Genomic DNA, 11,304 nt, shown 5'->3' with positions numbered 1-11,304 from the left:
AGGAAAGCTAAGGAAGTGTGGAATTCCAATTGGGACTGAGGGGCCAGCCTTGGAACTGCCAGCTAGATATGTGCAATCATTGAGGGGTGGATATATTGAGTTTCGACCAAGATTTAAAAGCTGGGTATATCTTTGCATGTGCCTAATGATATTGGGCTGTTGGTTGGAGTTTGAAGGTCATGCTATGAGTATTTGAAAAAGTAATTTCTCAGATTTATTTTAGTGGCTAGATTCTGCAGTATAGGCATCGTTAGACATACCTGAGAGGAATTTATAGTAAGGTTTTAGATTTGATCTATGATTTCGGTATCTGGCATTCTTAGTTCACCCTGCCCTGTGAGTTTATCGTCTAGTTACTAGTCTAGTGTGTGCATCATAACTACTTAGTAGCATGCATGTTATTTTGATATTTAATTTTAAATGCTTACTTCATTTTATCATCTTTTTATTAAGCCCAAAGGTTTTGTATTGACATGTGAGTGCATTGTGCAGCTTAACTGCCAGAACCTCTAGCTTTGCCCCAGACAAGAAAAACAGAGTTGGGGTTTTTGGTACCTTGAATAGGGTGGCAGGCACTTCAGGATTGTCAGAGGAGCACATTAGCTTGATGCCCCCGCTGAACGATAAACAGTGAAATTAGTTTAGTTTATTTCTAAATGTTATGTTTAGGCTTTAGACCAAATGGATAAAGAGGGCTCTCAGAGGTGTCAAATATCTGTTGTTGCAGGCTGTGTACCTACTCAAGATGACAGTTACATCTGTTTCCTCTCTTTTTTTTGTATTTTCAAGATTTTTATTTTTTTTAAAGAAGATTGGATTTTTGGAATATAATTTTTGGGGCAAGTGGTGAGCACTGTACAGTCTATGAGTTCATGGAATGCATATAGGGCCCCATGGGTAGGGTACTGATAGGATAGTTCTGCAAGCTCCATAGTTTAGCCTTCTCTGTTTGCTTCAAATAGCTCCTTCTTTATTTTACACAGTGAGGAAGGTTTATTTTTAATGTTGGTTAGCAGTTTAACCATTTTTAATGTTGGTTAGCATCTCCTGGCTGAGTCTCAACCAATGGTTCATTGTAGATTTTGGGGTCCAGTTGCAGTGGGCAGAGCAGCTATAGGGGAATTGGGAAAATGATGGTCTGGGGAGAGCACAGTAAAGAGGAATGCAAGGCCTTACCCATCATTTAGTTTTTCTGAGTTTTCTTTTAGCATTTCAACCTGAATTTCCCCTTGGGTGGGGGAGGTGTAGGGTGGCAGGAAAGTCTCCCAACCAGAAAAGTTGGACCACTGTTCTGGGTGAAGACAGGCAAAAGAACTGAGGCATACAATAAAGCAGGGCTAATGAAATCACCTTAATTCTTAAGAAAATGTGCTTTAAACCTTTTTTTTCCTCCAAACACACAACCTAGTGACCTGCTGTGTGTGGGTTATGTTCTGCACCCAGTAGTGTTGTGTAAAGTGCATTGTCTCTGAGCAGAGGCACTCCTCCTCACTGTACTATACTTTAATGGTTACTTAGCTGGTATTGGTGTTGGTGCATCACTCACTCCTAGGCAGGCTGGATGGCAAACAGGGAACTAGCTGATAATTTTACACTGAGATAACTAGAGAAATGAAAGCTGGCATTTTGTCTAAACAGGCAAACAATTACAGGGATGTCTCTTTAGATAGTTAATATTGTTTCAAATTAGATTTGAAACTATTGTAGCCATGTTTGCCAGCCACTCCCCTTCAGAGGCTGGCATTCACTCCTTCTCTTTTCCTACCCTTATGCTGGGTGGATGTATGCCAGGGCTAGACCTAAAATGAAGAGCATCTGCATTCTGATCTCATCCTTTCTTGTTGCCTTTGGCTTCAGAGGAGGAGCTTTGAAATCGGATTATTACTTCGAGCCTCTTGGCTTTGGAGCTACAGCCTGTTCACCACGTTGCCAATAGGCTTAAAAGCTTAACAGAACTCCCACTAGGTACCCAGGAAGCCTCTTACTGTAGAAGATGGCGACATCAGAGGATCAGCTGTTCTGTATTTATCATGCAGCACTGTAGTCTGGATATATGGCCTCTGAACTGGGGTGATGCTTCTGGGAATAGCATCAAGGACTGGTCTGTAGTTAGCAGGTAGGCATGCTGATGTTATTCCTAAGTATATTATTGCAGTCACCTAGGGCTCAATGTAAAACATAGTTGCTAAACACTTTGAGCTCATTTCAGCCTTTTGTCCAATAAACATGGTTTTCTAAATTCAGCATGTGAGGGGAGGCTGTCTTTATTAAGTGAAATCCAGATGAATTTTATAGGTGGGTTTGCCATAAGTTTCAGGAACTTAAAAATCTCCCATGATTTATGTTAGCAGGATGTTAACCCGCAAATGCTTCTAAAGTGTAGTTGGTGTCGTGCTGACTTCCACTCCTTTCCATTAGAGTTCTTGACCCCATGTTATGGAGACCTTGTCTTCCCAATAAGAAGTCAAAGACTATTTTTGTTGCTACTGCAGTCCAGTGATATGAATACAACAGATAACTAACTACTGGTGCTGCTAATGGGAAGAATTCCTTTCTCTGTGACAAATGATACAAGATTCAAGGGAAAGCTATTCTGGATATTCAGGTAGTCATCTCTCTAGCACTCCAGTAGGAAAGATCTTCAACTACATTAGTCAAACATGTGGTTAGGGCCTTATCTTTCTGGCCCTTCTCCCATTCAAAGCATGCTCAGTGCCCATTTTACAACCTAATACTCTTCAGCCATCACACTTGACATATGGATAAATAGTGTAGATGATCTTCTCTAGGGGAGAGGGGATTATTTTGGAAGGAAGGAACTAGCTGTTAGAGAGAAAACAGCATGATCGCCAGATGCTTTTTTGTCTGATGATAAAATTGCCAAAGCACAGAGGTGATGTGGTGGCTAAAACAGGGACTTTTGGAGCCAGATTTTCCAGGTTGTCTTATCAACTGTGATGCTGATGAAAGTATGAGAAGGCATTTTGTTCTGTGCTAGTTTCCTCATTTGTAAAATAGAGGCAGTGCCACCTTCTCTCACAGGTGGTGTAAACTGTTATTAAACGTTTGTTATAAACTTGGATAATTTTGGGTGAAAGCCACTGCTAGTGAAAAGCACTGAACATTTTCTTGTGGAAAAGTAATTATTACCTTGTTATTTCAGTGCTTCAAACATACTGTGTTAGGAAGGACTGTATTTGCATTGGGAAGGTAGTTATCCACACCCGATCTGAAGTCTTTTATTTGAAATACTGACAATACGCAGTGCCAAATATAAATTACAAAGACAGACCTTCTCTTAAATTTACCTGTGGAGTTGAAAGGACAAAGCAGAAGACCAAAGAAAGGAACATGTTGCTTGAGGCATTGGGGGCAACCGGGTTTAATGGCATTTAAGCAAGTCTATTTTGAATATCCTTTAGTCAGGCTGTGTGGGCTATTATTATTATTTATTTATCTGTATTACCATAGTACCTAGGAGTCCTAGTCAGGAAGCCAGGACTCCATTGTGTTGGGTGCTGCATAAACACAACAGAAGCCCCAAAGAGTTTACAATCTAAGATGAGACACCTCAGATGCATACAGACAGATGGGGAAAGGAAAAATTGGGGCTGTATTGGTTAGCATGGCAGGCAGTGGTGTCCGCATACTGACAATCCAGTTGTTAAAGAACTGTGTAGATATCCTGCCAAAGGAAAGTTCTGGTCCTTAAACATCTATAACCCAAGTCTAGAAATCTTTAGTCTGAAAAGAAACGTGTACTGGTCATCACCAGCATTGGAAAGTAGTGTTGAACTTTGCTTTTTCAAATTGATTTTACTGAAATAAACAAGAATTGGTTCATATGACCTATTTCAGAGGCAGAGGGACCTGGTGAGTGCAGGGGGAAAGGAAATCCAAGGCTTCCTCAAGGGACCTCTGTTATACAGAAGATACAAGATTTATTTTTTGTCACTGGGTGCTGGGATAGTCGTCAGGTTTACCTGGTAATCCCAAAGTTACACTCCAGTTTCTCTCTGCTTTTCTGGTTACAACCCTCTCTTTAATATACAAATATCATCTAATTCCTTTGCATAGATTAGTAGTAATATCTGTCCCTGATTACAGTGCATATGAAATAACTCCTCCTTACCCATCACAAAAAAAAAAAAGTTGGGAAAGGAACAGGTATTAAGAACTCTCAAAATACACTTTATTTAGGAGTGGATCAGAAGAGAATCAGGAAAAAAGGGGAAAGGTTTTTCTTTTGTACCTTCCCTTTGTATCAGGAATGGCTCCCCCTCCTTCTCCCTCCAAGGTGCTTGTTTCCACCCTTCACCCCTGCACACACACACAAGCACAAGCCAGTATACACAGGCTATCATTTGTGGGGCCACTGGACTATTGCTCATTGTTAAGCCTTTTTCTCTGTGCTTGTGAGATGGCTGCTGGGGAATGCAGGCTCCTTCAGAGTTAATGGTCCCTGGTGGATGAGGTGCCAAGAAGCTGTTTCCTTGAAGAGGGGGGGGGATGCTTTTAGTTCAGGAAGCCATAAAGCACTTGAGTGTCTTATTGAAAATGAGTAATATACAGGTCCTGGCAGTGCAAGCACCTACAGGACTTCAGGGAAACAAGGACAGGGGAAGTTAGGGAAAGGGGTGCTTAACTGCAGCTGAGATGGGCAGGAGTGCTAAAAATGCAAACATGAACAGTGTTGGCAGGCTTTTCATCGGGAAAATGAAGGCTCAAGGAGACGGAGTGAGTACTGTTTGAGTGCAAGGGGCAGAGTGGAATCTCCTGTCAAATATTTGGATAACAGATGTCTCCAGCTCTCCACTACAACTAAGACAATCTGACCTGGAAAACCCATCACGTTTTTTAACCTTCCAGATTTCTTTCCATGACTCTAACTCTTTATATACATAGCTAATCCACTGTCCCTGGGTTTTGGTATTAAGGCAACTTTATCCTCATTCTGTCAGGATGCATCTTGCTGAGATTGCCAGATTACCAGTTTTGGGTTCAGCAATCTGACTGAATGTTTGAATAATTAAAAAAAGTTTTTTTAGCACCCAATTCCTTTCTGGCTGTGCTATAGAAGTGTGCCTTTAGGTGTCGTTGCTTTTATCCACATTTGAATAGTGTGTTAATGTTCACCTGTGGTTCATTGTCCTTGACAGAATCTGCTGTATCCTGTATTTCCTGATATTTCCACTACCTAAATTGGATTGAGTGTCTTCTGATTTTTAGCCTCCACTAGGACAATCTCAGAAGTTCAGAGCAGTTAAAGAGGAAGGAGGATGTCCAATTCTTATGTCTGATGTTGTAGTCTTGTGCTGGTCACTGCCAGAACACCAGAGTCCTGATAAGGCTGCTGCATCCCATAGCTGAGAGAGAACAGCTGATTAAATACTGGGAGGGGGGAACTGGTATCATCCGACGGAGACATAAAGCACATGTGCCAGCCTTGGGTAAACAGTGTGGATTGTAAGTGTGATAGAAAAATAATCCCAGGTCTCCCTATGTTTGTCCATAATCTAGCCAGCTATATTCTTTGCTTTCATTTTCCATTGACATGAGTTTTGTCTCCTAATCAATTAATTTTCCAGTTTGCACCACTTCTGCAGTGCATGGGCATACACACATTTCAGTTAGCGTGTGTGTTCCAAAAATCAGTTGAAGTAGATAGATGTTTTCAGCAGGTCTAAGATCTTGTTTGGTTTAAACTCTCTTACTGAGCTGATTTAGTCACTGTGTAAATGCAAATGAGTTGAAACAGTTCAATTAGTGCTCTTGCTTCTGTCATAGCACTCTTAATGGCTGTTGGAAAGCTCCCAGAATCTGCTGTGACAGAAACCATTGCGTTGATAGTTAGAGTATTGCGATGGATAACTTAAAACGACACACGAGTGGACAGAAGGCAAAAATAAAATTTAGGAATTATTAAACTGATTTGCTGTGGCTAGTGTGTATAATATGCCTGTTTGTGCTTACATGCATTCTAGCCATCCTGTTCAGTTGCCAGTGATTCAGTTCTATAGCACAGAGCATCTGAATGCAAAGATCGTCTGTGTTCTTATAAGTGTATTGCTGGAGGTTTTCACCTGGCATCTGAAGCAAAGCCAGAAGAGCTTTGTGACATGACACCAAGGCCTATGTGGGCAGTTTGCCAGGGCAGGAGCTAGAGCACCACAAGTAATTTGCATTGTCAAAAATAAATGCACGTTACTCTATTTGGTGGTTCCTCTATCATCTATGTGACAGTCCGTAACTGTCCTGAGGGCTTTGTTGCTTTGACACTGGCACATTCATTTTGATTTTTTTTTTTGAGTTGGATTATATTTGATTAGATTGTCTTCAAGAAAATGGGTGGACAGCGAAAGCTGTCTTTTAGCTTTCTGCTGTTGACCTTTGTCATTACTGGAAAGGCCATTCAGTGTATGTGTATCCTGCAGAGGCCCTTCAAAGAGGGATGAGGTAGAAATTGTGAGCAATAAAATGCAGCAGCAGGGGTAGAAAGTGGGTTTTATAAAAATGCATACCAGTAGTCCCTTCACACACAAACTTCAGCGCCTCCATTAGAGCATTGAAAGGGTTGATTATACCTACTGGGGTTTGCCAGTGAGGGGCAGAAGGGGGTAGTTGCATGTCTCCTGAGCAGGGCAGAGCATTAGCCCTCTAGACATCTCAAATTTCTTAAAGCTGAACTACAAGCCATTTTTCAGCTAGTGCTGAGGGATCTATTTCTGCCTTCTCTCCTCCCCCAGATAACCCTGCTTCAGGCCACTGCTTCTCCTTGGTGAGGATGGTTACCCTTGCTCTGTGCAATGCCTTTTTTTTTTCCCAACAGCCATTGCATGACTCAGAGGGATTTAGTCATGGGGATGGGGGGAGGGAAAGACGTTAAACAGGCTTTTCCCTAATGAGCTGTGACGCCAGCTGGAGAGGGGGAGAATCCTGCTTTTCTACTGTCTGTTGCTCTCTCAAACTACAGAGGAGGAGGAACTGGGTCCCCTTCTGTCTGCTGATTTGCTGCCTCTTCTGTTTCCTTTCTGTTCTGTCCCCAAAGCATTTTGGCAAGGTTCAGATTTCTGTGCTTACAGCTCAGTGCTCAAAGAGAAAAGGGAAAAACAAAAGGTTGCAGGGTAGGGGGTGGGATGGTGGTGATGGTGAGGCGGGGGAGTCACTTACTGCCCTATCCCAGGACTGAGCTGTGGGACAGAGCACTGAGGGGTAAAGTTAGCCAGAGCCCTGACTTTCTAGTCTGCTTCTAGAAGCAGTAGTTGCTGCATACCTTTCTTACCTCTTGCTTAAATGCTCAGCTAGCTATTATGTATCTAGCTTTGCTTTCTATTGTTTGGGGTAAAGCTTGCCAAACTGCTGCTTTTTCTAGGAATCTGGGTTAAACTGCTGGATGTACCCGTTTCATGTCTGTTCTTTGTTTGCAAGCTGAGATGGTAAGAGTTGCACATCTTCCAGTGTGTCTGACACCAAGCCACTGAAGTTCATTGCCTTCAATGAGCACTCTGCACATTTGGAGGATGTCAGGAGGAGCTCTTTTAGGTTACAAGCTGGGGGAATCTGCCTGGTTGGAGAATAATGACATCAACATAAACAGGCTAGCAAACGATTCTGCAGGCATTAAATTAAATACCCCGTGTTTCTCCCTAACTGCTCACAGCGGAACACCCAAATAGGTACAGAAAAAGAAGTAGACAGGGACCTTGTGGGAAGGATTACAAATCAGTATCTTTTTTTACCATCAGCTATCGAAGTGGGCATCTCAGTAGCTGTTTCTGTCACAAAGACAGTCAGTCAGACTGACCCTGCAACTAACCTCCTTTTTGCTGCTTCATAAAACATGGTGTGGGGATTGGGGCTTGATCCCAGAAGTGAGAGGTGTTGAACTTCAAGAATAAATCAAACTGCTTTCTCCTTCCCTGTTTCCACTCCCTTTAGTGCTTTAGTGAATGATTTGTTTTGTTGCTTTGAAATCTCTCTCTCTCACTCTCTCTTGCTCTCAAAAAAAAAAAAAAGTGGCTGTTGCTGGCAGCCATGTGTTCATGATCATGGCAGCAACTGGAAGTCGCTGCTTCCGCTTTGCCCCAGGTGCCTGGCTGTGTCCCTGCACTGGTGCGCAATGGTGTGCTCCAGCTATGGATTTTGGTAAAAACAGATAATCAACCTTTCTTTTGGTCTGTCATCCTGTTTCTTCCTGCAGTAGCACCTTTCCAGTGCCTATAGAATACATGTTACATCGTTATTAGTGGCTTGTGAACTCTAAAAATTTAAAGGTCAGCAGGTCTTTTACCCTTCATCCCTAGTACTTTTGAAAATAATCCTGGCAAATACTGGAATTCCTTAGTGGGTTGTGGCCACTGTATAATGATTCTTAATTAAACAGTGTGTTAAAAATACTCACAGGGAAACTATTTGAATATTCCATGAGATAAAAGGCAGGCACATTATGGCAGAGACAAAGTTGAATGACTGCTTTAATGCCCCAAAGTGGATATTACACTAGATTTGGTGGACTCACTGGTTTTAGGTGAGAGTGTTCTAAAATGGAGAAGGCGCACTACTTTCCTTTCTACCTGTGTCCTAACATTACATTGTCTACAAACTGCAGTTTGTCTGTAGGTTTTATTTAAAGAGGCATAGCTATCCTGTCACATTAGCACTTATACATGTGTTCCGGGGTTGGGAGGGTGGCATTTTAATAAAAGTGGCTCTGAGAGTCACTCTCATTTAAAGTGCCACCACGTCTCGTGTATCAGTATCCCCACACTTAAAAATGGCAGTGGGAGCACTTGAACTGAAGCTCATTTGAGCTTTAGTTCAAGTGCCCCCGCCTCCGTTTTTAAGCATGGGGACACTGATACCTAAGATGCAGGAGGCTGCTGGAGCGCAGTAATTGCCACACTCCAACAGACTCAATCAATTGAATCTGATCCGACACCCTGGAATTCCAGGGCATTGGAGTAGCCTCCATGCTCGTGTATTGCTAGGGGCCCTTTGTGTTTTGCAAGTGTGTTTTATTGAAAGTTAGACGGTGATTTGCTAATGTCTTAGAACAGGGGTGTCAAAAATATGGCCCGTGGGCTGGATCTGGCCCACAGAGCCCTCTCATCTGGCTCCTGGTGCTGCTTCTCAGTCTTAGAGCCAGTCCAGCCCATGCTGTGTGGTTAGTCATGTCGGCAGGGTCAGCCTGGGATCCCTGCAATAATACCCACATGCAGTGCAATCCCAGAGTGGGCACTGCATCCAATGGATCTGGCATATGGAGTGGGGAGTGGTCCATGGGTCTGATTTAGCACATGGGGCCAACCCTGCATCATTAATCCAGCCTGTGGGGCCAGAAAAATTTGGTGCCCCTGCCCTAGAAGTAGAAACAATTATGTAGGATGTGGGCCATTTACCAAATAGGTTTCTTATACCTCCTGTTTGCTCTCAGCATCACCCCCTGTAGGTGGTGGTAGGCCTTACCATGATCCTCATTAATCTGTCATTAATCCATGGTGCTGTCAAGTGCCTCAGGGAGTGCTGTTGGACTCTGTTCCTACACTACTTACTTGCCGTCTGAATTTGGGCAAGTCACTTAACCTGTCTGTCTCTAGTGGGTTATGGAATTGACACTCTCTGCCTCAGTTTCCATGTTTTCAAAAAACTTACAGGGGTTAGGGCGAATTTCTGTTTTATGGCACACTTCGGCTACATGCCTATATATAAATCAAAATGGTGTAGTAATGAAAAGATTCTATTAAAGACTTTGAATAAAATAGTACAAACAGCATTTAATCTGTAATCTATTATCAATAACTTTATTACTGTAATTGCAGGGGTCTAATCAAGGAGTACTTGGCACTTAAATGTTTTCCTCTTTATTGATTATCCTCCTTTATTCTCTACCCATTAACCTAGCCATTAGTATAATGGCCTATGGGGTAACTCTCAGCCAGGAACCTGCATACCGTCTATTTACAAAGAAGCAAAAAAACCCCACATAACCATATGAGACGCTTACTATCTGTGTTAAATTACTTTTTGCTGTGCTGTTACCTCTTGTATTGGTACTTGTACTTATAGAAAGTAGATTGTTTGTTGTTATCTTGTTGGCAAACTTTTTTTTGCAAAATAAGAGGTTAACTAAAATTCAAATGATTTTAGTTAACCTCTTTACATGTTGAGGCATAAATGCAAATCTTGAAACTGAGAAGAATAAACATTCTCCCAGCATGTACAAGATTTCTATTAATGACTGCTTTTTATAGGTCATTTCCTGTATTGCAAATTCTAAGTGAGCTCCATTGTACTAAATAAGCCATGCTGTTTCAAGGAAAAGGAGTTTGGGAGCACAGATCTCATGGTCTGACATCACCCTTCTCTCTCACCCTCCTTCCCTCTCTTTTTTTCCCCCCTCCTTTTTTTTTTCTCCTCTCTCTCTACTCTCAGAAGTCTTTAAAAAAAACCCCAACAACCCAAAAAACTGCATATCCCTTCAAGGAAACAAATAGCATCTTCACTTCAAGCTTTTGCTTTCCCTAGCTTTCATCCTTCTCTGACTGCTTACCTGAAATTACTACTTGGCTTGGGTGAGTAAACGAACTCCCCACTGTCAAGGAAGACTGGTGAATAGGGAAATAGAAGCATCAGAATTAAACTGTTCAGTTTCTTCCCATCAGTGTGGTGTGGCACAGGCCTTGGCTTTCGAATTAGATTGCAGTGTCTCAGCCTCACTGGACCCAGTTTCTGTTCCTGCCTTTTGTTAGGAGGTTTATTCTTGTAGGTAGTACCTGTCTTGTGAAACCATTTCAGGATCTGCCTTTTCAAAATCATCTTCCAGATGTGTCTTTGCAATGGAAGAGTAAGAGAAGTTGCTTATAACAAAAGCTTGGTGCAGTTGAACAACTCTTACATAAAAATTACAAATCTGAGCTGCCCTTGTGTGTTATTGGTGGGTGCTCTGGGGGAAGGGCTGGCTGAGCTTGTAAATGTGCTTCATCTGTTGCATTACATGGTGGCTAGGCCACTTGGGTTCCTGCTCCTGGTCTGGCAAAAGGGTATTTTTGAGGAATTTGTTTGATCTTTGCCTCTCTCCCTTCTATTCATTAGGAACTGGAAGCTGCTCTTCACGGGGATGATGTGGAGTTTATCAGTGACCTGATCGCCTGCCTTCTTCAGGGTTGCTATCAACGCAGGGATATCACGTGAGTTATCCTGCTCTGTTTTAAGCACTTTTGCAGGGAAAGCTAATTAACAGTCACAGGGATGCTTCACAATTTCAGAATGATGACATGCAAGTGATCTGCAGTCATCAGGCCAGAT

General features: G+C 42.3%; 1 protein-coding gene across 4 annotated transcripts in view; it reads left to right on the top strand.

Moving 5' to 3' along the window:
• Window positions 1–11,304, top strand: part of LOC102381708 (cat eye syndrome critical region protein 2) — a 140,738-nt gene that overhangs the window by 48,443 nt on the left and 80,991 nt on the right. For all 4 annotated transcript variants that reach the window (XM_025198813.1, XM_025198812.1, XM_025198811.1 and 1 more), the window contains exon 2: window positions 11,092–11,186. In XM_025198813.1, coding sequence (XP_025054598.1) covers window positions 11,092–11,186 — 95 coding nt within the window. The remainder of the gene's footprint in view (window positions 1–11,091; window positions 11,187–11,304) is intronic.

Source organism: Alligator sinensis, unplaced genomic scaffold, assembly GCF_000455745.1.
Source record: "Alligator sinensis unplaced genomic scaffold, ASM45574v1 scaffold87_1, whole genome shotgun sequence".
NCBI classification, from domain to species: Eukaryota; Metazoa; Chordata; order Crocodylia; family Alligatoridae; genus Alligator; species Alligator sinensis.
Note: the sequence above shows the minus strand (reverse complement) of the source record. Positions and strands in the feature narration are given on the sequence as shown.